The 25,165-nt window shown below is 40.3% G+C and overlaps 6 protein-coding genes across 7 annotated transcripts; all 6 read right to left on the reverse strand.

Moving 5' to 3' along the window:
- Window positions 1–1,340: 1,340 nt before the first annotated feature.
- LOC145911382 (hematopoietic prostaglandin D synthase-like) lies at window positions 1,341–2,255 on the reverse strand. The gene is made up of 4 exons (XM_082998702.1): window positions 2,076–2,255; window positions 1,779–1,981; window positions 1,613–1,714; window positions 1,341–1,552 (listed from the first exon to the last, which is right to left on the reverse strand). The coding sequence occupies exons 1-4, from the start codon at window positions 2,206–2,208 to the stop codon at window positions 1,388–1,390; spliced, it is 603 nt and encodes a 200-aa protein (XP_082854828.1). The 5' UTR covers window positions 2,209–2,255; the 3' UTR covers window positions 1,341–1,387.
- Window positions 2,256–3,084: 829 nt separating this feature from the next.
- Window positions 3,085–4,066, reverse strand: LOC145911381 (hematopoietic prostaglandin D synthase-like). Its single transcript, XM_082998701.1, has 4 exons — window positions 3,905–4,066; window positions 3,568–3,770; window positions 3,405–3,506; window positions 3,085–3,310 (listed from the first exon to the last, which is right to left on the reverse strand). The coding sequence occupies exons 1-4, from the start codon at window positions 4,032–4,034 to the stop codon at window positions 3,143–3,145; spliced, it is 603 nt and encodes a 200-aa protein (XP_082854827.1). The 5' UTR covers window positions 4,035–4,066; the 3' UTR covers window positions 3,085–3,142.
- Window positions 4,067–4,945: 879 nt separating this feature from the next.
- Window positions 4,946–6,091, reverse strand: LOC145912136 (hematopoietic prostaglandin D synthase-like). Its single transcript, XM_082999552.1, has 4 exons — window positions 5,925–6,091; window positions 5,572–5,774; window positions 5,309–5,410; window positions 4,946–5,113 (listed from the first exon to the last, which is right to left on the reverse strand). Exons 1-4 carry the CDS (start codon window positions 6,055–6,057, stop codon window positions 4,946–4,948), a joined length of 606 nt encoding a protein of 201 aa, XP_082855678.1. The 5' UTR covers window positions 6,058–6,091.
- Window positions 6,092–7,184: 1,093 nt separating this feature from the next.
- LOC145911700 (glutathione S-transferase 1-like) lies at window positions 7,185–7,987 on the reverse strand. The gene is made up of 4 exons (XM_082999115.1): window positions 7,855–7,987; window positions 7,586–7,788; window positions 7,420–7,521; window positions 7,185–7,352 (listed from the first exon to the last, which is right to left on the reverse strand). Exons 1-4 carry the CDS (start codon window positions 7,985–7,987, stop codon window positions 7,185–7,187), a joined length of 606 nt encoding a protein of 201 aa, XP_082855241.1.
- A 474-nt stretch (window positions 7,988–8,461) lies between these two features.
- Window positions 8,462–16,801, reverse strand: LOC145912274 (lysine-specific histone demethylase 2-like). 2 transcript variants are annotated; one of them, XM_082999696.1, is made up of 20 exons: window positions 16,665–16,801; window positions 15,916–16,550; window positions 15,445–15,537; window positions 15,275–15,375; window positions 14,991–15,156; window positions 14,751–14,935; window positions 14,604–14,691; window positions 14,297–14,412; window positions 14,052–14,172; window positions 12,736–13,021; window positions 12,190–12,359; window positions 11,657–11,910; window positions 11,371–11,498; window positions 11,180–11,311; window positions 10,842–10,948; window positions 10,667–10,774; window positions 10,211–10,316; window positions 10,002–10,127; window positions 9,485–9,637; window positions 8,462–9,245 (listed from the first exon to the last, which is right to left on the reverse strand). In XM_082999696.1, the coding sequence occupies exons 1-20, from the start codon at window positions 16,704–16,706 to the stop codon at window positions 9,153–9,155; spliced, it is 3,210 nt and encodes a 1,069-aa protein (XP_082855822.1). In that variant the 5' UTR covers window positions 16,707–16,801; the 3' UTR covers window positions 8,462–9,152. The 2 variants fall into 2 exon arrangements, with proteins under 2 accessions (XP_082855822.1, XP_082855823.1); XM_082999697.1 differs by having other exon boundaries at window positions 15,916–16,509; window positions 16,665–16,750.
- Window positions 16,802–17,090: 289 nt separating this feature from the next.
- LOC145912275 (PC-esterase domain-containing protein 1B-like) lies at window positions 17,091–21,352 on the reverse strand. The gene is made up of 11 exons (XM_082999698.1): window positions 21,204–21,352; window positions 21,020–21,099; window positions 20,734–20,840; window positions 20,541–20,663; window positions 20,318–20,429; window positions 19,682–19,845; window positions 19,482–19,621; window positions 19,040–19,218; window positions 18,543–18,671; window positions 18,185–18,230; window positions 17,091–17,882 (listed from the first exon to the last, which is right to left on the reverse strand). The coding sequence occupies exons 1-11, from the start codon at window positions 21,274–21,276 to the stop codon at window positions 17,728–17,730; spliced, it is 1,308 nt and encodes a 435-aa protein (XP_082855824.1). The 5' UTR covers window positions 21,277–21,352; the 3' UTR covers window positions 17,091–17,727.
- Between the last annotated feature and the right edge of the window lie 3,813 nt (window positions 21,353–25,165).

The raw sequence follows: 25,165 nt of genomic DNA on the forward strand, positions 1-25,165 counted from the left end.
ATATAAACGTTCTATATTTACGAATCCAAATTCCGGTTGGAGATCTTTGCTATAAATATTTTTGGAAGAGGTCAATTTATTGTAAAAGGTTGTGAACTGCTGCGCGAGGATGTATTAGTCAGGATGCGATTAATGCAAGTTCCGTGTCACTGATGATGTAAAACAGACGACCAAAACAACAGGTCCCGGTTCGAAGCCTTTAAGCGTGGCCCATCAAACTATTTACACACAAAATGATAGACCAAACTATTCACTGTTTTAAAATGATCAGACACATTTTGTGCTCAAAATGTATTGTGCAGTTGCTTTGGTTACCAGTATTCGTATGAGGCAATGAAACTTTGTATTTCTACTACAACGGATTGTAAGTCATGTTGTAATACACTTTGCTGCAGCCAACTTTCAAAAAATGGTTTATGTCTGGAACCCACAATCAGTCTAAACCCCCTGGTAGAAACAGTTCAAAAGGACAAAGACCTTTTGATGCCCATATAAAAATGGACTGTTTATCAAAATGCCCGCACTGACGCCACAGGGCTTCAATACATTCATTGGCCCTGGACGATATCATAGCTATTCACGTCACGGAAGTCCAACACAAATGAGGTACTGCAGCATTTTACTTACCTTTCGTAGCAGTTAATACAATTCCAAATTTCAAAATCCATTTGGCCATCCGGAGACTGTGCGTACGGTGTTTATAGGAACAACTTAATCACATGAAAATGTTATTTAAAAATGGCGACCTTACTGATACAGTCGTACACAACAGCTCGCCTACTTGCCAAACATTTCCTTCCCAAAATTACCCCCAACTTTCTATATAGTTAAACACACATGCATTTGGTTATGGCTTCCTCTCTGCAAATCCGTTAACTGTGTTCTTGCCCAGCAACACGCACATCCCTCTTATATTCTGCCTATGATTGGCGTCTGTAGCTGTGTACCATAGAGGAAGCGAAGATAGCAAAAGTTCGTGCTTGGGCACGCAAGCACTGAAACCCAACGTGCTTTATCACGACCACGGTGAGTAACTTACGTTGAAACTAACGTTTTCCGAAAAGGATGAGTAGTTGTTTACCTGCTACGACGTCACTGCTGTAAACTTAAATGTGGAGCGGTTTAGAGAACACTAAATAAACAAAAGCAATTTTTTCCTTTTTAGTGTTTTACATTGTAGGCCTATCGTTTTGGAGGTATTTTACATGTTCCACTTGAAATTGACAAGGTCGAGTTCAAAAGAATAAACAAAACACATCAACGCCGACGCACTAAAACTTGCAACAAGATCCACTTTATTGGTATGTAATTATTGGTAATACATAAAGAGCAAACTTGGCTAAATAAGATGACTAGGCTATATGTCATTTAGTTGAAAGGTTTCCAACTAAAATTGTGTAACTGGGCGAGTTTCAAGCCATTTCTTTATGTTGGGTCTTTCGGCCACTGCACAACGAAGACCTTCAATTCCAGGGTAGCTGGATAAATCAACTTTAAAGGCCGTAACAACTACATCCGTGGAAAGGTATGCCATGATATCGGCCGCCGAAAACTACATAAATGTTCAAAAGTGAATATAAGACGAAAACAAAAAAGTGGTTAAATCACCAACCTTTTTAAGGATATATGGGCCAGTGCTAGACTTAATTACTTTTTCGAGGGCCTTGAACATGGGATCAAGTGTTTCGGTTGTAAGTTTCTGCATTTTTTCAGCCTGCGATGCAAATAGATTTTCGAGAGCGCTACGATTGAGGACCAAGAAAAGTTGTTTTTTATACCTTTACAGTCTCATCTTGTTCACTAAATGGTAGTTGAACGAATGCCTCGGTCAACGTCTCGATCCAAACGTCAACTTGGGCAGCATCCAGGTCAGTTTCACCGATATAACCCAATTTCCTGGCCACGTAACGAAATATTGCTCGGCTGTTTGCAATTTGGACGCCATCAACAACAAGCACAGGCATCTTTCCGAACTGCATGTCTGCAGATAGACCAAAAATGCAACATCAAGCATGTGGTATATACATAGCGTGCATTATGACTTTCGAACAACATTCCAATCTTGATGTACTCACTTGGTTTGTGTCCAGGCCAATCTTCGGGCTTAATACGAAAGTCTTCGTATGCGACGCCAGCATCAGCAAAAAGCAAGCGAATTATTTCAGCCGATCCGCGGTAGTTAAAGTAACAAAGTTTGTACTCAGGCATTTTGAACTGGATTTACCCAAACAATGATAAAACAGGATTTCTATAATATTACCTATGTTATAAAAATTGCGGTTAAAAAAATCTTTTTTTTGCTATTGCAAATGCTCTATGTTCCATTTGCAGCCAAATCCAATACGCAACATTGAGTTGCGATTAAATAATGTCACAACAGTAAAGCTAAACCTACCAGTACCCAAAAAAACACCAGCAACTTAATTGAGGCACAAAATAAGCCGAATACAGCAGCAGTGTAGCCACGTCTGTACAACAAGCGAATGTTGTTGTGAGCTTTCAATGGACAGGAAGTAAAGGAAGTATGAGATTTTTGCACGACCAAACGACACGATATAAGATTCGTGCATTGCCACACACATTATGAATAATTTTAGGCAATCGCCAACTGCAAAAATGTTTTTCAATCATCAGATTATGCGGTTTCTAAATACCCACTGGGTGTCGATATTTATCTTGAATAGGTTATGCGATGAAGAATTGAGTCGATTCCATTCTTTAAACAGATGAAAAAAGTTTCGATAAGTTTAAAGGTTCACGAATTAAAAAAAATCTTCCAAAAAAATTCAAAAAAGACTATTTATAACTACGCTCTAAAGTGACTACTACCAGTCTAGTCCGTACTGAAGCTTGCTGTGATGATGCGGAAATCCCACAAAAAAACGGGCAAATGTTCTCATAATCATGTTTCACATATGGTCTTAAAACTAATATTTATCACAAAAACTTTCTGCCATCAGGCTTGTACAGTAGATCAGTAGACATTAAAAATTTTTAGTTTTCGCCACTTTCTTGACAACAGTTTGATTCGTCTGTTCTTGAATAATATTAGACACCGCTTTCCTATCCACGCGACTTATTCATGAAATTCCTCATGTTTTATTGATAAGGTTTGCACACGAAATATTTGATACTGGAATGTTTAGAAGCTGGTTTGAGGGCGGGTTTTAACCCATTTCGCAATTCTTTCACGTTTTCCAACGGCTTCCACGAGTTTGTTGATGGCCTTGTACTTCGACATGTCTACGCCCCACTTGCACGTGTAGAAGTCCACCATGGCAAAAACAACAAAGTCCAACGCTGAAACCGTCTGGCGACAAAGAAATATATCACGGTTATAAAATCGACATCCTTTTAAATGAAGTACTGCGGCAATCTATTTAGATTACCCACAATGCTTATACCTCGCCCAAATAATACGGACCCCCGGACTTGCATAGTTCAGCGTCCAGCTTGCTAACCTTTGGATCCATCGTCTCAGAAACCCACTTGGCCAATGATTCAGCCTGTAAATATATTACAATTATTGGGTGGAAGTCTACGTCTAAATCTATATGTGGTTTATACCTTTTCCTCGTCACTTTTCGCCGACCATGGTAACGACTGGTTCATTTCATGCAAATTTTCGAACCATGCATCTATTTGTGCGGCGTTCCATGAATTCCCACCGTCCAGGCCGTGTTCCCTGGCCAAATAGCGCACAATGGCTCGGCTGTGAGCCAGTGGTTTCCCATCAACGTAAAGGACAGGCATTTTGCCAAAGGGCATTGCTAAAAATATGCGTAGCTATATAGGTCAGAGTAGTTTCACTGCGGGGTAATATTGAAATATCTCATTTGCAACAAGGCGGCTTTACTAACCTACAATGCAGTATGCCAAATACTCATGAAAATTGGAACCTTACTTGGTTTTACTTCGGTCCAATTTCCATCAACGCGATAATCCTCGTATTCCACACCAGCCTCGGCAAGAAGAAGTCGAGACATTTCGGCCAATGCGCGAATGTTGAAGTAACAAAGCTTGTATTTAGGCATATTGGCAATTTAACTAGTTGCAATTCAATTCCTGCACTAACCAACAAGCAATGATTTGATTTAGGTGTACGTATAAATGCCGATATAAGTTACATTTCAAACACTAAAAATAACCCTAAATTTTGTACAACACAATCCACCATTCAAACTGCTTGCTGTTTGCCAGTCCTTATACAACTGGCAGGGTTACGCACCGAGGCGGTTGGGCTCCTCGCGTACGAACCCGCCTCCATTTCTGCGCAATGGAGTTAAAAGGAAACAAGTCGGATAAATCCACTGGCGCCTAAAAACGCCGAGTCATTGTGTTTGCCTTCCACGTTTTCTGTTAAGGTCGAAACGCCCTGTGCCCGGTAAGCTGATATCTACTACGACCTTTGTGCTACTTAAACTTCCCAACTGTGCTGCTACTAAATGTTCTATCTTTTAACCACGCCAAGCAATTTTGATTTAAACGTATCTTTTTGCTGGTAATGATAACGGTGCTGAATCTGGGCCCGGTCGTTTCCATCACAGATTTGAATTGTAAATATAGAAATGTTGTTCGTCAAACATTACAGCCGCTAAACATGTTAGCTGACCAGCAAACAGCACTAATTTACTACAGAGAAATACTGATGCTGTATTCTGTATTATGTTGTAAAAATGTTTGTTGTTTTTGAGAAATGTGCTTTGTCGCTCTTCTCTAGTAAAGCCTTTCGCGTTTAAAAATCAGCAACCATTGCTCGCACCTACTGCTGACTGGAGCGAAGGAGCGTTCGCGCAACCACTTGGAACAGCACTCGTTGACTCTCAAGATTACTGAATAACAGCTTTGAACCAGTATTTTGACTCCTGTCCAACTGAATAGTCGTTTCAAAAAGTTTCAGGTTTGTTGTAATTTGTGTGCTTGTATTTTATAAACACACTTCAATTCAAAACTCGCTTGGCGGTCGAATTGCAATCCATGCGGCTATTTTCGGTCTCTCTTTGACAGATTTCAGCAAAGCAACAAGGGGTGGATGATCATCGAACTGGATCTGGAATTTGGACGTGAACAGATCGGCGACGGAAAGCAATACAATGTCAATCACCGAGAAAGTCTAAAAAAGGTTATAATAAACATGTTTCATTTGTGAATCCGTTGCTCTTGAAACAATATACAATACAACATGTAAGGTGTGTGTAAGTTGGTGCATCTTTGACAAAGGAAAGTCGTGTATTTTTATCGAATATTGTTTACGTTGTAGATGTAAACAATCGTTAGCAATTTTTTTTAAATATTTTTTTGTTTATACCTTTCCAAACACATAAGGGCCACCGGTTGAGTTCAGATGCTCTTCAAGTTTTTTTAATTTTGGTCCCGCGGTTTCTGTCATGAATTCCTGGGTCAGCTTTGCCTGAAAAAATCCAATAAACCTATATTACTTTGATTAGCTAATATACTTGTGCAAAAACGTTGGTGCACTTGCTTACAATCATGATTATTACCCGTATATACGGAGAACAGCCTATAAGCATGTTGGAGCCATTCTCTATTTATAAAAGTGAAGGTAAACACCTTCTTTTCTTCGTCTTTTTCCTCCCAGGGAAGTTTGTCGAATGTTTCAAACAAAGTTTCCATCCAGACGTCGATGAGAGCCGCATCGAACGAATTCCCGCCATCCAGTTTCAATTCTCGACCAAGGTAGCGGACGATGGAGCGACTGTGTGCCAGGGGTTTGCCATCAACAAACAACACCGGCATTTTCCCAAATGGCATGTCTTGGGTAAATAAAGTTACATTGATTACGAATAACTGATAAGAAACAACTTATTAAATGTGCCGTATTTACACCTGATGAAGCGATAAAAACTCGCGAAAGCTAGTGTACTTCAATCAGTGATAAGAAACAGGAGCAATTGAAATCTTACTGGGTTTATGTTGAGGCCAGTCTGCGGAGTCGATGCGCCGATCTTCAAACTCAACCTCCGCCTCTTTGAAAATGAGACGAATCATCTCCCCCAAACCGCGAACGTTGAAATACCACAAAGCGTAAGTCGGCATAATGCACTTTATAACTTTTATGGTATCTAGTATGTATTTGTATTACTCACTCTGTAAAAATAAATTATGATAACAATAAGCCTGGAGAAAAAAGGTTTAACTACATAACGAAGAGCTCAAAAGAAAACCTACGCGAAAATACAATAGGCATCAGACCCATTGCTGTATCTCTCGCGTTTAATATGAAGTGCTTCGAAGTACTTCGCCTACCGCGTGTTATCAACTGACTGTTTGCGCCCATCTGTAAGTTCTGCGTGATTTGCAGTCCTTGTATGAGCTGAGCAGGTTTTATCAACCCAATATTGACATTCGGTTGTAGAAAAAGGTTCCTGAGGCGCCTTGTAATGTTGCACCACAACTTGAAACACAGCTTAGTTAACAACGCTTTGCAGCATAGCAAAACTACTCCCTTCGCTAAATGTTACTTTTCTTCTGGCGCTTAGTTGAAGCCATTTTCAACTAAGAGAAAACATCGCTCTTTAACCTTGGCACAAAATCAAATGAAAATATTAAAATTCTCACCCATATACACCGACAAAGCGTAGCTACCATCTCCCATATTAAACTTACTGCTGACCCTATAATTGCTCTGGTGTTGTGCAAGTTAAGTGGACAAAATCTTTTTTCACCTCTTCGCCGCGTCTTCGCCAACTGGCTTTCAGGAATTTATGCGTTGACCTATATAATATCAGTACAGATATGTGGTTCCTGATTGCGTTGCCTGCAGACAACAACGCTTTCTCGGAAAACACCTTGTTTTAACTACATGTACGCTACAGAACCCACAATCCAAATAACTTTCTTGCACACACGCACACCAAAAAACTGACTTGACTTTACGTTAACTTGTAAAAAAGACTCTTCTAGTACTCGCCTTTGCTGGACGTAACTTAAGAAAAACCATAAATAATTGAGTTTGAACGTGTCTTGGAATCGTATTTTGCGCTGTGCACAAACCCAACGCGAGTGTTTGACGATTATACGATAAACCGACAAAACAAAACAGAGACAAAAATCCACTGGGTTGATAAATCGCAACTTGAAGTGGCATCACGACCAAACACGATCTGATTAAAAATTGGTGACGAACGTTGGAAATGTATTTTACAACAAAGGGTCTGGTGGGCTTAAAATTCTGTCACAGGCCTTTTTTCAATCCACTCCGCTATTTTGGGACGGTTGGCAAGCGACTTGAAAAGCATCTTCAATGTCGGAAAATCTTCAAATGAGACCTTGAACTTTCGACATAGGAACTGCGACATTGGCATGATCACGAAATCGATTGCTGTCGGTTCCTGTAGGAGAAATGTGCTTTTGTTGGATCCTACGTTGAAAAATGTAATTTTTTCAACCGCAACATACCTTTCCCATGACATACAATCCACCTTTTTTCTTTATCTGGTCCTCGACACGTTTTAAAGTGGGTCCAATGGTGTTCTTCATGGCGACAGCAACTTGCTCGGCCTTAAATAATACGCCCAATTTAGTTTTAGCTAAAGTTAAAACCCGCAAGAATTTAAAGTCGAACCTGCTTATCGGGGTCGGTTTCTTCAAAGGGAAGCTTATGAAAGATTTCGAAGAAAGTCTCAACCCATGCGTCTATCTGTGCGGAGGCCACCGGATTAATGCCGTCCAATTCAAACTCCCGCGCTAGGTAACGGATTATGGCTCTGCTGTGTGCAATAGCTTCACCATCGACGTACAGGACAGGCAAGTGACCGAAAGGCATCTCTAAGGAAACACAAATATAAGTAGACAGTGCGTATATGTAGCAACATATGAATAGCACGGACAAACCCGGCTTCAGCTTCGCCCAATCTTGTCCTGCAATTCTAACGTCTTCATATTGTACGCCGGCCTCTGCAAAAAGCAGGCGCGACATTTCAGCCAGCCCCCTTGCTTCAAAGTAATACAGCTTGTAGTTTGGCATTGTTCAGAGTTGTATTCATTCGAACACACTATAGTGCACATATATGTGCATGTTTCACACGCACCATAATGCTGCGGGATTGCTCATTTATATATCAGTCGTGCGAACCAGTGGCGTGTCCGAAACTGATGCAACTTTACCCACACTTGATGCAAAAAATCCCTCAATCTGTCGACTTATTGCGCCACACCAGGCAACAGCAGCCGAGCTGTGCTGGTTCATCTAAGACGGCCAGACATTCCTATGCGCATTAAGAACACGTGTCTTGAAGCAACATGACTCAGCAAAACCCGTGCTGCACAAATGGAAGTCGCGTAGGTTCGATAACGCGGAGAGCTTAGAGCGCGCGCCAGAAGTGGAGTTGTTGTTGGTCATCTGAAACGGCCAGATATTGCTATGTGCATTACGCACACGTGTCTTAATGCAACATGACTTAGCAAACCTGTGCTGCACGAATGGAAGTCGCGTAGGTTCGATAACGCTGAGAATTTACATCGTGCGTAGAAATCGGGATACAAAAGGACTTGTAATAAATTATTCAATACTTCTGCCTGAACGAGGCCATGTTTTCGTTGTGAACCTTCCCTAATTCCGGGTACAAGCAGTTATACTTCCAAACAGCTTTCATGGCTTTCCACTTGATGCAAACCAAAAAATACCACAAAAATCGTTAACAGACAAAAAATAGGCGATTCCCACAACACTCATTGTCCCGAACAAGCTCTACGCAGAAATAATGGTTTGTACAAAAAGAAGGAGACGGAAAACTAACGCACACAAAAAAGTCCCCTGACATAATGACAGGCTCCAAGTTGAAGTCGTTGATTTGAGTAAGCACAACAAAGATAATGAAACACTATGGAAGAAACAACATAAACCTGTAAGGGATTCACTTCGGCAAATCTTACAAATTATCATGTTAGTTCATACAACCGTGTACAGGTGGCAGTTTCGTCAACAAAACACAAGCTTTTTAACCGGATTGGACAAACTCGTGCATAAATGCAGTAGGGAGGTATCGCTTTGGTCAATTTTACAACCAGGACACTCGGAAATGTTGGCCTTTGGGCTGTCTTTCCGTACCGTCTGTACGTACCCAATGAATAAGGTGCGAACTAACTACGCACTTTTGTTGAACTGACAATCGTTGGTTAGTCTAGTGACGTCAGCCTGCGTTGGCGGAAGCAATTTTCGCCGCTTCACGGAGTCCGCTCAAGAAGGCGCCAGTTACAGTTTGGGGGAAGTGACGATTGGTTCCCTGAAAAAAACATGTTTGCAACAACTGAACATGGAAGATTTCAGCTTAAATATAATGTCTTTAAAAGTATATCACTATATCATGGCCATGCAAACAGCACAGATCACAGAAATAAATCAGTTTATATTCTTCTCGTGACGTTGTATCTTAAACGTTATCCTGCAGCAAAGGGGTTCACGGACAACAACACAAAAAATCAGTACAACTTTTTTTCTGTGAAAATTTGTTTTTCAGCATACCTCGCCAGCAAAAAAGACCCGGTTTCCAACTTCCTTCGCAAGTTCGTCGTAATCGTCTCCGCTGCTCCCCGTCCGGACGAAGCTGTAAGCCATCTGTGCATACGGATCGTCCTTCCATCTCGTAACAAAGTAGTTGAGAGGCTTCGGTATTTCCTTCCAAGAAAATAAACAATATTAAGCGTCTTGCTGAAGCGAAACGTTGTGAAAACAGAGATCGCTGGCAATTACTAAACAAGCCTACAGAACTTAACAAGGCAGATTGCCTTTTTATGATGATTAACCAGTTCTCAACCGTGTTATGTGCATGGAACCATGTAAGAAGGCCATAATAACAACAAACCACAAGAACGCGGCAAAACAAAGCAAGTTAAATATGAATATTTTGGACTGTTTTAATGGTAGACGTAGAATTTTTTTTTGTTATTTTATGGAGTAAAACAAAAACGTTAAGTTGTGCGATCTTCTCCAACAGAATCGCTATATTCGCTGTTTTGCAACAGCCTGTTACAAAACGGACCTGCTCGGGAAAAACGTTGGCTAGAATGGAAAGGGCGATCTGCACAATTTTGTCGTCGCTCATGCTTCTTGCTTGTTCGGCCGCTTCACCCGATATCACACTCATCAAAACGTTACTCTTTTCACACTGAAATTGAAAGGAGAAGGAAAAGTTACTTTTACTGCAAAGCTACATAAGGTGAATATCACATGCTGGTTGGGGTGTTACACCTGTGGGTAGGGAACATCGTAAAACACGGTGCAGAAACCTTTCAGGTTGGATCCACTGGGAACGTATCCGAAGTAGTTTGCGTCCTCGATTTTTTCGTCCCAGAACCTACGAAAGATCATGCATCGAGTTAAATGTTAAGGCAGTGAGTCTTATGTTACCTGTTGTAACTGAGACAATAACATTACATTTGTATGTATGTATATATCTCTTCATACCGGGCATTATACATTTTTATACATAAAAACCTATATACGTATAGTCCTTATGTATATCAGATCTAACGTATACATAGAAACATGCGTTAGACTTTAACACCACAAAGGAACTTTGTGAAATATAAGCCCTATAAAAAACATTATGAAGCAACATCTTTTTAAGGCAACAGTAAGTTCATAAGGGCCGACATGTCATTGTGGTATGAATGTCAGGCAAGCAATACCGCAGACAAGTCAAACCTGTCCGGAAATTGTAAAGCAATCTTTTCAATGCAGCCGCAGCCGAGTCGATGCATCGACTTGACCTTGTCTTCGGGGAGCTCTGGTTTAAACTGGATTGAACCGGATCTACAAACGACAGCGATTGGCTTACACGTTACTCCGTCAACACTCCATGGGCAGACAAGTCAAATACCTCAATACTGCGAGTGGAACGGTAACAAGTACGCGGTCGGCTGCGAATGTTTCGCCAGATTCAGCGACCGCTTCTACACTTTCATCCGTGTATCGAACTTCTTTCACCTGTGACATCACACAAGTCAGATGCGTCCAGAACTTAGGAATTAACTTTATAAACTGACTTATTTAAAATGTTTAGCGACTTAGTGGCAAGGTTTGCTTCAAGGAAACGCGCAAAATCCGACACGCTACAGTGCTTATGTAATAGTCGAATCAATGAGTAACAGAAGACGGATAGACCCGAGAGTATCGCGTATGCAGTATTTATTGGACGTTGTACTTGATAATTCTTACTGGGGTGTTGTACTTGATGTTCAATCCATAGGCGAGGGATTCAAGTTGTGTTCCGAACCCGTATGGTACAAACGTGTGGTCGCCGCTAAACTGCGCGAATATCTCGTTTTGGTCCCAATGAAACGCCGACACCTGCAATAAGGCAACTGGTTACACCTTTAATTAGTATGTAATGCAATGGCACATCATGCCTTGTCAAGACTCGCCCCACAGGCAAACTCTAGGTTCCCGACGTGGAAGTTCAGTATTCGCTCTTCCAGTTTGGAGAAAGTCAACCCGCTCTGTGTGATCCACTCCTTGTGTGCCTCCGCTATCTTTTCTGTAATTTGTCGTGATTTCAAAGGATGAGAATTTGGGGTTTAATACAACACAACCAATCGTCACAAAACCTCCAGACAAGGTCAATTTGATCAGTTCGTCACGGCCGAAATAGTGTTAAGCACATAACCACCATGTATCAAATGTCAACAGTCTTACCTCCCAGTGAACAATCGCTTGCGTCTTCATCCTGCGCCTGCCTCCATTCCACGATAATATCCAATAACGCGTTAAAGTGGAAATCCATGCGTTTATCGCATTCGGCCGAAATCGCGGCGCTCGATACGGGTTTGGTTCTTCGTCTACATGCCGGTCGCTCGTTGGCGCCATCATACAAATCACAGCGCGCCTGTAGGACGTGCATTCCCATGCCGAGCTGATGGGATACCATGGCCAGAGGGTTGTTTACGCACCTGATTACAGAATCGCGAACAATTTATTAAGATACAAGCTTTCTCACGTAATCCACTACAACTGACGTAGTTTCGTAATTCAAAAAAACACAAACATTTAAAATTGATACCCTGTTTTATGTGAAGCCGGAAATCTTCTTAACGATGGCATGTACAGTACGTGATGAGGTCACTCCCTAGTTTAAACAAGGCTAATATACATACAGTAAACATTGCACACACAAAACCAAGCTTGGTTTTCACAAGTTGCATTGTCTTTCTTTACGTTATATAGCTCACCCGTTGATGATTTGGGCCCCTCGACCGACACACACCCCATCCAGGGACCAATCATCGTGCACCCTGCCACCAATGCGGTCACGTGCTTCAAGGCAGACGACGTCACAGCCGAAGTTGTGAAGTTGGCGGGCAGCAGATAATCCCGCAGGTCCCGCTCCAATTACAATTACCTACATGAAATATAGCAACTTAATATTTGGTGTGGACATAGTAGAATGTTAATCTACAATAAAAAAAATCAATTAGATTTCTGCAGGAACGACGTGATCATGTCCGTATTGTTGAATATGTTTTGACGTATAAATTAAACCACTTGTTTAAGTCACATAATATCGGCATTCGACGTGGATTGAGGCGTTCAAAAATAAAGGTTGTAATGTATCGGAAAATCAGTTTGTAAAAAGGTTTGGTGTTGGATAGCGAGACTTTCGGATATTTTGTGATTTGACTTAACGTGATCTGACAATCTAGTTATTAGTTCTAGTGACGCCAACCGTATATCCGTTGGTCTGACTATCCGATTGTTTTAGCAATGTCGCCACAAACCTTCTGTTTGGAATAAATGTCGGGCAGTGTCGCCCTCTTAGCCTGGTCAGTCGTCGCAGACTCGGCATTGATTTCAGGTGGAGGGCCCAGTACTCCAGAATTGACGAGACCTTTACGAACTGCGAAGTTCAGTATCCGGGGAACCACCAGCGCGCATAGACGAGCTCGAGTGAGACTCCTAGTGATGAGATGTTGGCAGCAGATGGAAGGCGTCAGTAAGCGTCTGGGGTTGAGCGTCCACAAGGCAATGATCAGATTCCGTATAGCAAGGTATATTGTTTGATCCCTGGGTATATGCAAGATGTTTACAAGTGAGGATGAACAGATGTCGGGGTTTCTGACATATTTGTGAACATGCTACTTAGTTTGCAAACAAAAATTCGCAAGAAACCAATATTAACTGGTCATGACCACGAAATTCAACTTCTAAACATATCGCTGCAGCAGATTTTTGCATAGGCATTATGCATGAAGTTTGACATGAAGGTCTTTAAACGTTAATGAGGGATTTAACAGATTTGTACAGTATAGACATAAAGTTTGGACAAAAGAAAATCGTCACGGTATCTGATTACAGTAGTTACTGGTGCACTATTTTAGACAGGCTGACCATTTTGAGACTTTACTTGAACGAGCTTTCGCGAGCTAATCCTCGCTTCAACAGCTGCTACAAAAATAGTGCATCAGGACTACAGTAATTATAGACCTGAGACTGACACGACGTACTGCAGAAATTAGGTTATGATCTCTGCCATGAATAATTACAATCGAGCGTATACACAAAGAGCGAAGATATTACGAAGTATTTCGTTTTGTAACAGTTCATATAACGACCAATAACATAAGCAGTTGCGCAGTTTATGTCAATATGAGAAGTTGGTAATCGATACAGTACGTGATGATGCCAATGTTTACTGACGAAAGCTTGTGTAATAAAATTACAATGTTTCAACCTTGCTTCTCAAACAGTTTTCGCGAGCAACCCACGAATTTATGTGCCCGAGCACGAAAACATGTTGTGGTGTGTGTTAGAGTCAAATAAATTAGAGGATAATGCGGGTTTGACGCAATATGCATCCAATCTATTAGACTGCCGCGCCTTAATGTGAAAGGTGCTGGTTTAAAAGGTATGTTGAAAAGTGATCCTTGTTTTTGAATGAAGATAATTCTACAGGTCAGCAAGTTGTACACTACTGACAAATGTGCTTCCATTTAACAATAAAATACATTTTGTCGTCAGTTTTGAAAGAAACAGCAAGCAAAAAATGCACTTGGGGGTCCAACATAAACAAAAGTTCCAGCAAAACCAAACCTACTTGTAGAAATCTGGAAACTCGTCGGCTTCGTCCAGTTCCATCACGTCAGGTCGCATGCACAGCGCCTTGCCTCTCTCGTGCGGTTTGTAGAATGGCTGGAAGTACGGGTTGAGACCTTGCACTGTTACACAAGGAACCAGTGTTCAGTATTTATTAGGTTACACATAAAAATACGCTTGTCATTGGCATATTGCTTTTCCTGCGGGTGTTTTCGGGGTATTTTAAAAAAATAAAATAAATCGAACCACATATTTTCGAATCCTTTCCGACGTGTTTTCGGCCGCCCGGTGACATCATCATACTACTGGTTTTTTCCGGATCTTGACGACTTCGCGCTGCATGCAGACCAGCAGTTGAAGACCTGTCAAAATGCATGTTAGCGGTAGTACCACGCAGGGTTTAAATTTATTCAACCACACCACTGCTGACAGAATCATCCGTTTCTAATAGCTGCATAATATTCTTTTCACCTGTATATGACGTCATTCAATGGCACAATGTTGAAAAATGTCCAAACGATTTGTTTGTACATACTGTGGAAATTATACCAACCTGTCGATTTTAATGCGATCGTACAGACCAGGAGGAAGAAGGACGTTATTTTGGTCGGTATCGAATTCAGAAAGTTGGCGTTCGTTTACTGCAAGTAATAGTACAAATGCACAATTTGCAGCGGAAATGTCAAGTACTGTATGGAACCTGTGTCAACGGCGCTCATCCCGACACCGTCAGGGTAGTAACTTGTTAAAAACGGCGCAGCGGGGCTGTTTTTCAAGAATGGAGTGTAGTTGAGTAATGGCATCCATGGAACAGTTACGTCGATGGCAGAGGCCACTCCAGGATCGTTTGGCTCCGAACAGGAGTATTTAATATGCGGTGCCCTTCTATAAAACAAATGTGGTGAATGAAGTTGGATGTAGATTTAATGCAAAAATGTACTTGTTGTCATTGACATCTTGTTCAGTTTCATCTTCCAATGTATTGGCAAGGTTGCCCATGATACACGTGTAGTTTTTTACAATTTCTGGGGAAAGTTCCACTTCATTGGTTAAAGAACGCCAATGACCACAACCTGTGCACTCAACCCAGTATGGCAACTGTTTTTCTGAAAGAAACACCAAACAATTGAGGATACGGGCCCACATACAGTTTTTAAAAACCACAAATATTTACTTCAATGCTTTATGAAAGTTTTTGGTCACTGCAACATTTAAAAATCTCACCAGATATGTATGTTGTTAAGTTTTTAAAGGATCCGTCTGCTTTGCTATTCTGCATCCAGGCTCTTTTCCATTCATGGAAGTCATCACAACCAGGGTTTTTTCTAAAAGCCAAATCAACAACATAAATACAGCACTGGGTTCTAGTATGTTTAATAAGAGGACTGGCATACATTCTGTAAAACTGCTCAAAGCAGCCATTGCAGTAATGCTCCTCCAATGACATGTGGTACCACCTGGATGATTTGCCCGAAGCTTCCATGCATCTGAACAACAAAATATTTGCCTTTGAATTGCGTCTTTTAGCTTTGCATTATGTGTACACATTTTAAACGAAACCCTTTACAAAAGAGTTTTAACCACTCTTGCCCTTTTCATTGAACCATCTTATGTCAAAGTTCTGGTAGTTTAAAATTTCCTAATAAGAACATAAATATTCCACTAACAAAAATAGTTCAAATAAAGATTTTACACAGCATACTCTGGCAACAAAAATAGTTCGAATGAGGATTTTTACATAGGATACTCTGGCAACAAAAATAGTCCAAATGAAGATTTTTACCTGTGATACTCTGGCAATAAAAATAGTTCAATATGATATTCTTAGTAACAAAAGTAGTTCAAACGAAGTTATTGTCACTTACTGATTAGTTGCTTTGATGCAACATGTAAGGGCAGATTTACCACATCCACTCTTCTTGCAGGAGTGTTTTTTGGCAAACGCTTCAAGATCCTCGGTTGTCATTTCATTGGTAGCTGGTAGACTTTCCAAACATCCCTTCTGTTCAGAATCTACATTCGCCTTCACTTTTTTCATTCTCTGGCTTCCATAACGCTTGTGTTCATTTTCCCCACTTTGATGTAATGTAATGGCAGGGGCACTTTTGCGGCCTTTTTTAGTCCCCTTGGGCCTTCCTGGTTTTCTAACTATTTTTCGGACAGTTTCTTTTGCTTCATATATAATTATATTCTCTTTGGCTACTGAAGGAATGCTAGGTACATCCTGAATAACAACTGGGTCACTGGACATTTCTTGGTCACAATCACCATTTGGTTTGGTTTGTTGTACTAGAGCCATAGTTGGCTCATTTATTTCTACCTCATTACTTAAATAGCTGACATTTTCATCTATTTTATTTGTTACATCTTCTGCGAGGACAGACTCTTCCAGCTTTATGCTCTTTGTCGGAACATCTGCATTGTCAATACTCTGCCGCTTTCTTGGTTTGCTTGTCCAGCTGTCAGTAGATACAAAGTCGTCAAACACTTTGCGTTTTGCCTGTTAAATATATGCAAAAACTATGGGGTAATTTCGTACACATTTTTCACTTGACTTATAACCATAGCATATTTGACTTATAAACTGTAAATTACATAATTTCGTTCAATTTACCTTGCGACCGGACATTCGAACTGATATTGAACTTGGCTCCATTTAAACAATTAGACCACATTTAACTTTTAAGAAATAAACCAAATCTGTAGCAGTTTAAATAATCAACAAAGGTATATTCGTATTAAGTAGGCACACAGACATGATGTTTGTCCGCAAACATGTGCGCACTGTTGCGAAACGGCGCTGCATTATGTTGTTTCTATGTTGTCTAGTACGTCCGAATCTGAATGTAAATTCGCTCAAATTTGAAACCAGTGTTTCTGACATAGACGATAAAAAACAATTTATATTCCACTCACACGCATTTTACTGGGACAATTTGTTGGCCTACCCAGACATAAATTTAGCTATGGTCTATTTAAAATAAAAAATTAAAACGGTTAACACCTCTTTATTATACTCTAGTACGATAAAGAAGCTTCGAACAGTATAAAAAAACACAAGGAAAAGAACGGAAATAACATCACGGAAAACAAGTAGCTCTTGACACGATACGTAAATCTCGACAAGGAAGACACTTTGAATTGTTCCGCTCAGGGCAAACACAAAAGCAGTCCAAAATATGAGGTAAAAGGCTATACATTATCACCACTTTACGTTGCTGGAAAACTACACGTGAACAGTGCATATAACAAATAGTCTGCTGCAAAATCTGGGAAATTAGTTTTGCTCAATCGTGCTACAGGTAAAAACGTGAACAAATACACTGTCTTGAGCAGCCGTATGCAAACGAAGCACCATATAATAAAATTGCAGATGGAACAGAACAAGACAAGCGTTGGCATGAAATCACTCACTGCGAGAAAAACAAAACAGACGATTTCAGAATCTCAACAAGGTTTCATTTTGTAGATCAGTCATACAGAAACGAGGTACTCTACACACACCGGAGCACAGGTCAAAGCATTGTGGGGGAATAAGCAAACCATAACACAGATGCGTCCAAATAACGGCAAAAAACAGGCAGAAGCACAAGTAAGCATCCGAACGCATACGAAAGAGGTGTATGAATATCTGTATAAGTTTTATAACATTATCTGTATAAGTACCCACAGGTGGGCTAGAATTGGTGGTTGAATGCATTTGGACGCTTCTGTAGGTAGGGTCGGAATTTTCCCAGCCTGCTGTGCTTTGCTTGTCTTGCGATAAGCTGATTTGGATGGTAACTAGGAGGGTATCTGTTGTAAGGCTCTTGCAGGTTGCTCGTAAATGCGGCTGCAAAAAGATGATTTTAGTTGCTACATTTCCACGACACGGTTATCTGCTGGTTTTCGATTTTGAAAATATTGCTTGTATCCCGGTCACTCTTTATAAACAAAGAAACACATTACAGTAAATATGTCTGAGGAAGTTTGGTACCCAACGGATGACGGCATCCGCGACTTCGCCGCAATGTAGAAGTCCTTACCTAGAGCTATTTAACTGGCAAGACCGTCGCCAGTTTTACCTACATCACTGATTCGACCTAACCACGAAATGTTTCAAATACGACGTCTGCTTCACGCCTAAGCACTTACCTTGTGGGAAGTTCATATGTGTGTCGGGTGGCAAACGTATATTCCACTGCAAAAAAAATACAGTGTTAAGTTCAAGCATCCATCCAAACGGCACCCTGTATCTTTGGTCTAATTCAGATAAATACGCTTTGGTTCACGGTATTATTTAAGATACATTTACTATCACTGCGTATATGTGGTGAGATGCGCAAAAATTGTGAATTTATTGTGAGTTTGCAAATTTCTTGGCAGTTTACTTAGGAAAGAATAAAATGTATCGAAACATGCTTCGCTACAACTACGTCATCCTACAACCTCGTTAATTTGCCACCTTGTCTATGTAAAAATATTTCATCAAAATTCTGCAAATATTATTTACGTTAAGATTCCAGTCGGGGTCGGGCAACCTTGACCTGATCTCCATCTGCTCTCGTCGAAAGTCGTAAGGTTGGAACATCGGGTCGTGCGGATGGGGAAAGAACTCCATGTACGGGTTCCTTTGAGGTTCCTGCATTAAATACATTAAAATTTGTGCAAAAAGAGCCATAATATTCATTTGCCTGTGAGCCTGCTAGTTTGCCCAATGCTTCAGTTACCAGCTGCACTAATGAGATCGAACCAATGTGTACACCTCTCTGCAGCTCATATTAAAATTCATTGCACGTAAAAGAAACATAACCTATAAACAGTAGGAGCAGCGGCAAAAAGTAGTTAAGCTAAAGCAAACAATTAAAAAAATATTGCGAGAATCATCAAATCTTTTTGTAAATCCTTTTTTTTGCAAAGCGCAAAATCAAATTTGACTTGTTAATAACGCGCGGTTGAAACCTGTAACAAACATCGCTATTCAACACAGTTTTTCATTCGCAAATTTACCTGAATTGGAATATTCTCTTCCTCGAAGTTGTAGAAGTTGTTGTAATATCGCAACATCTCTTCACTACTGCGTATGGGACCTCCGTATCGCTCCTCGCTGATGTGCAATGGCGGACGCGGGATGGCGCTGTTGGGACCGTATGCGTGCGTGAGGACTTGGGGTTTACTGAGACATATTTCTGCAAACAAGAGGTAGAGATAAAAGGATCGCTCGATTGAATATTTTCGATGAAGTTTACTTGATGCTCGGAGTGATTACGTTCGAGTTAGCGTTGTGAGTACATCAGATGTGCATAATTTGTAAGGTTGAAAAAAGCAATATTCGAAGTCATTATGTTGTTTAAAAGCACGCCAATAAAATTGCTTTGTTGGGTTGAGCGTTCAGAAAATAGTTCCATAAAGTACACTCCTCTACAATTAACAGACCATGAACAGCACATACCCCGTGATTTGACGTTCGCGTTATCCACAACCGGGTTGGGCGGTTCTCCCAGGCTCCAGGCCATTGAGACGTGTGTAAGAAACATGTTTGTCATGCGACGATGCGCGTACTGATTCCAATGTACTCCGTCTTTGGCAAGTCTTAGCAAAACAGGTAGGTTTCAATAAGATGCCAAACTTTAGGAATATAATTTTACAAACCTCCCCATTTGCCCAGCAAAATGGTAGTGCATGTCAATGACGTCATACTTGTGACGTGTCACCACATCGTAGGCTCGGTAGTTGGCTAGGCAGACGTCAAGCAGCAGGGCTGTTCGGTTTGCATCATTGTTTGTTAGAAATCCACCTCTTGCATCAGAACCCAGCTAAAAAAAGCAACAATCAATATTGGCACAACAAATGTTGACTAGTTGTCTGCAAAATTCCATCTCCTTCAAGTGCTGTAGGTTGCATATGTTTGAGAATACCAAATAAAACTCAATTACCACCATTTATGCACTGTAGGCATTCTATTTAATAATGGGACATGGCTAATAACAGTATTATATAATCTCTAAACTGACTTGAAATATCGAATAATTGGGATCTTAACCACAGACCGCAGATGCTGGCCTGGCGATCACTGTACCTTCCAAAATAGCAATATACACAGAGCACTAGCTTTAGCAACAGAATCAGCCAGCCTGATCCTGTTAGTACTTTGTGTATATAATCCAGTACATTGTGTACACAATCTCTAATTAGATGTGAAAATATGAAGCATGATGCACATATTTATATGCATTGCCTTAATTTGTAGGTCCATACATACAACACACAGTAGCATGAATTACTTACTGGAAGAGCTGTTTTCCATATTATGCAAGTTTTTGCTGACACAACCTCATCCAGGCGACTGCAAAACTTCTCCAAATTTTGGGCATACAGTTCACGACCTTTTAGGCCATATCTAAAACACAATGAGTGCTATAATAGCAATACAACGATGAGGAAAGCACACAATAATTTGTTTGTTTTTGCACAATAAACCTATATGTACTCAATCAGCCAAACAACATACCTAGATATATCCCACAAACATGAGTTAACCATAATAACATCAGGAGAAGGCTGTCCTGGCTCCAAAAAATCTTTCAATATGCTTTCAACATATTCATTAAAAATTCGAGTAATGAAGTAGAATCTAAGATGGATTGAATGGTTAGTTGACAGAAATCCATGTTCAATTAACATTTAGAGAAAAAACACCATACCTTACTAAACAGTGGTCAGTTTTAAACTCCCTCACTTCTTTATAATTGGTTCCGTTTGTTAATTCAGATCTCTCTACAAGGCAATCCCCCATAAAACTCTTCTCCCCCTGCAAAAAGGCACATTGCAGTTTCTTTAAATGACACAATAATCGGAGAGCCACATTGATGAAAGGTTATGTTTCCGAGGTTAATATCTGTCAGCTTTTACATACACAGCTATATTTTGCTATAAAAGGTGGCTTATTCAGTTAGAATCATAATTGAGAGGTTGTATATTTAGACATACCTTGGTTTTCAGTTCTGAGTCTTTGACAAATCTGTTCTCTTTAAGTAGCACCACCAAGTCTTTGTAAGCACTTCTTTGAACTGAAACAAGTAGCAAAATTTCAGATATAGACCATTTGCAGGAAGACCACAAACAAATGAAATAGCAAAGCATGAAAACACATGATACAACAACACTATGTTACCTGAATCTCCTATAAACACAACAAACTTATTGTGCAGCAGTGTTCCGGCATGCTCCGTAGAAAATACTCCCATGCTGTTGCAGCAGAGCGAAACTGTCAAACAATAACAACATGCACTACTGCAATAACGCCCTTTAAGGAACTGCCGTCCGCGGATTAAATAAGTTAACAATGCGAGTCTGCATCTGCAACAGCCCTAGGCAGCTCTCAGCTGAACATCAATGTTTACGTTTTTCTTTCGAGCGTGACCAGTCTCCGCAGCGCCTCCCGTTGCGAAGTGCTCGCAGTTTAGTTTGTCCGTCCTCTTTGTGTTGCATGGTCATCAATTGTTCAGCTAGCGTTGGACAATCTCCGTTACGAAGGCTTTGTTTGAAAGCCACGCGGGTGTGCTCGGACGGAATAGCAGCAGACAGAAAAAAGATGAATGAACATCGATACTTACGACTTGTCGGCAAAATAATCAGGGTCAGATGATTGTGTATTTATTGTTCATGCGCGTTTGAGTTCTTTTGTGCAAAATGAAACTGCAATTGATTTGTTGTTTTAACTTCGGATAATTCATATTATTTATCTATAACTGGCGTTTCTACAATCGGTACGTTGTGCTTGGGTGATGTTTTGTTTAACACGATCGCGTTGCGCGACACGGACAAAATGTAAAACATAGCCTACACAAAATAAGACATTATTTCAACATAAGAATTGATTCCTCGTCATAGTTTTAACTTGTGATGTACAGAAGCTTTGGTTAGCCGAATTAATTGGTTTTGGTTCGGCTAAAACCGAACTTTCACGCCCAAGAAAAACATCCTGGAATATAATGATGCAATGAATGACTTGCATTTTCCGTACCGCCCAACTGTCCGAGATAAGTAAGATTGACAGAGAGAATTGATCGGAATTGAAAATGATAGCACCGTGGCTCACGCGATGGCATACTTGCTCTATATAGATTTGTGTATATATTCTGTGTTTTTTGTGGTAATAATCATTCTACATTTGGATCGACTTTGTGTAGCATCATCGTCTGTATTCTGCACGATATTTCGTTACTATCTTTGGTGTCTACTGAATAAACAAACTAACCCAAGTTTGGTTTGTTTACTGAAGCGGAGTTGAAAACGCAGTCGCAGTAGAACACGCAAACAACCAATACAGGTTCACAGGCTTCGCAGTCAAGGCGTTGCAGCCAAGCTGGATCAGCCACAACCAGTAAACATCTTATTTTCTACAATCTTATGAATAATTTTCAATACTTTGAAAGATGATAGTATTTCGGGCGTAATTGAAGTATTATCGTTTTGCCCACTACCGGTACAAGACCGGTGATAGACTACACTTGGAAACTATACCAACGACGACCAATACAACCTTAAAACCCACAGAACTATGATTATTACACAACTATCCTGTTGTCGCACGAAGTCTTGTATAGTAAAACTCTTCTATCAAAAGCATGTCGTATGCGTTGAATGACATCACAAATAATTTGGCAAAACTGCCAAATATTCGGTTTTAGTTCGAACCGAATTTAGACGATTCGGTAGCCTACATCATTAGTTAAATCTATTAATTTTTTAAATTCAAGCTAAATGCTGTACGAATTGTACGTAATTGAAATCTTCAGTTAATAAACATAAACAAACACAAACAATTTTTTTACGATTATGGTACACCCCGGCGTTAATCTGGTTTCGTCTTAGTCCATGTGCCTGGCGTGGGCGGACCTTACAAACTTGTTTGTTTGTTGTCCCAATTATTCGACTAGTTACATGGCAAATAAACAAAGAGTTAATACACCTAATGTATTGTTTTTACCTGCTTATTAACACCCGATTCCGATTCAATAAACATGGCTATAAACTGACAAGTTTAAGGAGTGCACTGTACCAATAAAAGCTTACACAAAATATAGATATAGGCTTAGCATGCAAGCTAAACAATAAATAATCTACTACAAGTGCGTGTTATCTATTTGGATATTGAGGCAAAAATAAAACCAGCGCCCCCCGAAAAACTAGTTTTTATGTCTTAGTAAATCCCAGGCAGATAAAAAATGAAGGAAGATATAAATCCCCCCAATATAAGCATTCAATTATTATCCGATAGGAACAACATGCATCGACGATCTGGCGGATGCTGCCCCCTGACCTTATTCCCACAGTTAGTTGGTTTGTTTGCCGCGAAGGATTGATTAGCGCACGGTATAGCGCCGCAAATGTAAAGGAAGTGTCGTGGCGCATTACGGAAGTGGCGTTACAAGATGGCCTACTTTAGCGACAATTACTGCAACTGTATAGAACACAGAAAGATGTCTGTATACACACTTCAAATACGCCGTAAATGAATAGACAAAACCAAGTTTTATTCTCTGAATTCTTGACAAATTTATTGGTATTCGTAACTCAGACAATTATTACGCCTGTACCGCATTTACAACGAAAGTTCGATCATGTCTATCGAGCCGAACAGGTAGCGCAATAAATAACATGCCACGAAGACAGGAATCGAAATGTTAAGCGGATCAACATCGTACAAACCACATAATATTTAGGCGGGGAAGAGTCCCGATATTTTTTCGTGCATGCTGTTTCGTCCAAATTTACCTTGACCGCTGCTTCGAGTTTTAATCAAATCGAAACTCTCCTGAACTCATTACAGAGAGCGTCAATATTCGTTTATCATCGTAAATGTCATTCATAGTAAAGTCGCCAACCGATATCGCCTTTGAGCATAACAACCTAACATACGTTTAAGGGTAATGCTTTCGCCCTTAACATCAAAGCAATTGTCAAAGTGGTTTTTCAGAGTAATAAGTCCATTATCCCGGTTCGGAAACGTTTTTGAAACCACTTTTTATGAAAAATCTGTGCCGGTTACGTACCAGACATTGATAATGACTTGTATAGTTTATGTGAGAGCCGAGATTTCCATTATAAGTACTTGTAAAAAGTTGGCGGCTACATCCTGTTCTCGAATCAGCACTTTTTTGTGTTGGCAACAAAGCGTTTCCCGTATTTCTAACTTTCGTCTCGCCACTAACCCACAGATAAAACTGCACCTGTTGCACTTATTTTTGTTGTTTCGTGAATCTTGCATTATAAGTGAGTGTTTCTGGTGGCGAAAGCACAATGTCATAGGACATATTTTTTGAATGTGTGGCGCGTTGAACTGAGCGTTTGCATGTGTCATCATCCTTCTAACGTTGTCGCGGTCACGAAAATCCACAATATTGTCAACCGTCTTTACCGACTGATGACTACAATTTTGATAAAGAATAGCAACATGTATCAACCATATGGTGGATGAATCTCCAAGAAGTTTCTTGTATATCAGTTCTAGATTAATGGACGCACCCCATATGGTACAGCGCTACCAGTGGGAAAGGAAAAGGCGTGGAGAAGCGGGCAATGGCTCGGAAGTAGGTCGGAAGCATGTGAACAATAATACTGAATGAGCGATCAAGCTACCAAACGAGCTGTCTCTTGCATTTTATCAGTCAAACAATGTAATGACCATACACGCAATGATTATCGGCTTCCTGCGTGTTCATTATGCGATTTATGTTGTATCTTGTTTCCTATTTTTTGTTCCCTTGCCTTCTTCGTTATAAATGATCTCCTATCGAGTTTGTTTTCGTTTTGTTGTCGAACTTACAATTATCTTTATACAGAAGATCAATCATATTAAATTGCTTTTATTTTGCACAAAAGAACTTGACCGTGCACTGAATATAAAATGAAGTGGCATGCTGGGCACCGATAAAACCACTAAGGACGCATATTGGTATTTCTATTAAAATAAGTTTTGCCGGCGATGAATGCCAACTTCGGATTGTGTTCTCTGTCACAATAAAAGGAGGACGTCGCAAAGCAACCAGTGATGCATGGGGGTTAATTTTACAGTTGAGTAAGCACATGTGAATGTGCCGTTGCCAGGGTAAATTTGTGGCAGTTACGAGC

Source organism: Ascidia mentula, chromosome 8 (assembly GCF_947561715.1).
Source record: "Ascidia mentula chromosome 8, kaAscMent1.1, whole genome shotgun sequence".
NCBI lineage: Eukaryota > Metazoa > Chordata > Ascidiacea > Phlebobranchia > Ascidiidae > Ascidia > Ascidia mentula.

Bases quoted from the DNA above. Each gene is read 5' to 3' on its own strand.
- LOC145911381 (XM_082998701.1), bottom strand. From the start codon at position 4,034: ATGCCTAAATACAAGCTTTGTTACTTCAACATTCGCGCATTGGCCGAA. The intron at 3,771-3,904 runs GTAAGGTTCCAA...GCATATTTTTAG, and splicing joins TTGGACCGAAGTAAAACCAA to CAATGCCCTTTGGCAAAATG. The intron at 3,507-3,567 runs GTATAAACCACA...ATATATTTACAG, and splicing joins CGAAAAGTGACGAGGAAAAG to GCTGAATCATTGGCCAAGTG.
- LOC145912275 (XM_082999698.1), bottom strand. From the start codon at position 21,276: ATGGGAGTATTTTCTACGGAGCATGCCGGAACACTGCTGCACAATAAG. The intron at 21,100-21,203 runs GTAACATAGTGT...TACTTGTTTCAG, and splicing joins TGTGTTTATAGGAGATTCAG to TTCAAAGAAGTGCTTACAAA. The intron at 19,219-19,481 runs GTATGTGCTGTT...TCTTGTTTGCAG, and splicing joins CGCGAACGTCAAATCACGGG to AAATATGTCTCAGTAAACCC.
- LOC145911700 (XM_082999115.1), bottom strand. From the start codon at position 7,987: ATGCCAAACTACAAGCTGTATTACTTTGAAGCAAGGGGGCTGGCTGAA. The intron at 7,789-7,854 runs GTTTGTCCGTGC...GTGTTTCCTTAG, and splicing joins TTGGGCGAAGCTGAAGCCGG to AGATGCCTTTCGGTCACTTG. The intron at 7,353-7,419 runs GTATGTTGCGGT...TTTCTCCTACAG, and splicing joins GATTGTATGTCATGGGAAAG to GAACCGACAGCAATCGATTT.
- LOC145912136 (XM_082999552.1), bottom strand. From the start codon at position 6,057: ATGCCGACTTACGCTTTGTGGTATTTCAACGTTCGCGGTTTGGGGGAG. The intron at 5,775-5,924 runs GTAAGATTTCAA...TATTTACCCAAG, and splicing joins CTGGCCTCAACATAAACCCA to ACATGCCATTTGGGAAAATG. The intron at 5,114-5,308 runs GTATAAACAAAA...AACCTTTTTTAG, and splicing joins GCCCTTATGTGTTTGGAAAG to ACTTTCTCGGTGATTGACAT.
- LOC145911382 (XM_082998702.1), bottom strand. From the start codon at position 2,208: ATGCCTGAGTACAAACTTTGTTACTTTAACTACCGCGGATCGGCTGAA. The intron at 1,982-2,075 runs GTGAGTACATCA...GTCTATCTGCAG, and splicing joins TTGGCCTGGACACAAACCAA to ACATGCAGTTCGGAAAGATG. The intron at 1,553-1,612 runs GTTGGTGATTTA...ACATTTATGTAG, and splicing joins GCCCATATATCCTTAAAAAG to TTTTCGGCGGCCGATATCAT.
- LOC145912274 (XM_082999696.1), bottom strand. From the start codon at position 16,706: ATGGAGCCAAGTTCAATATCAGTTCGAATGTCCGGTCGCAAG. The intron at 16,551-16,664 runs GTAAATTGAACG...TATATTTAACAG, and splicing joins TTCGAATGTCCGGTCGCAAG to GCAAAACGCAAAGTGTTTGA. The intron at 11,911-12,189 runs GTGAGCTATATA...TTCTGTAATCAG, and splicing joins GGGGCCCAAATCATCAACGG to GTGCGTAAACAACCCTCTGG.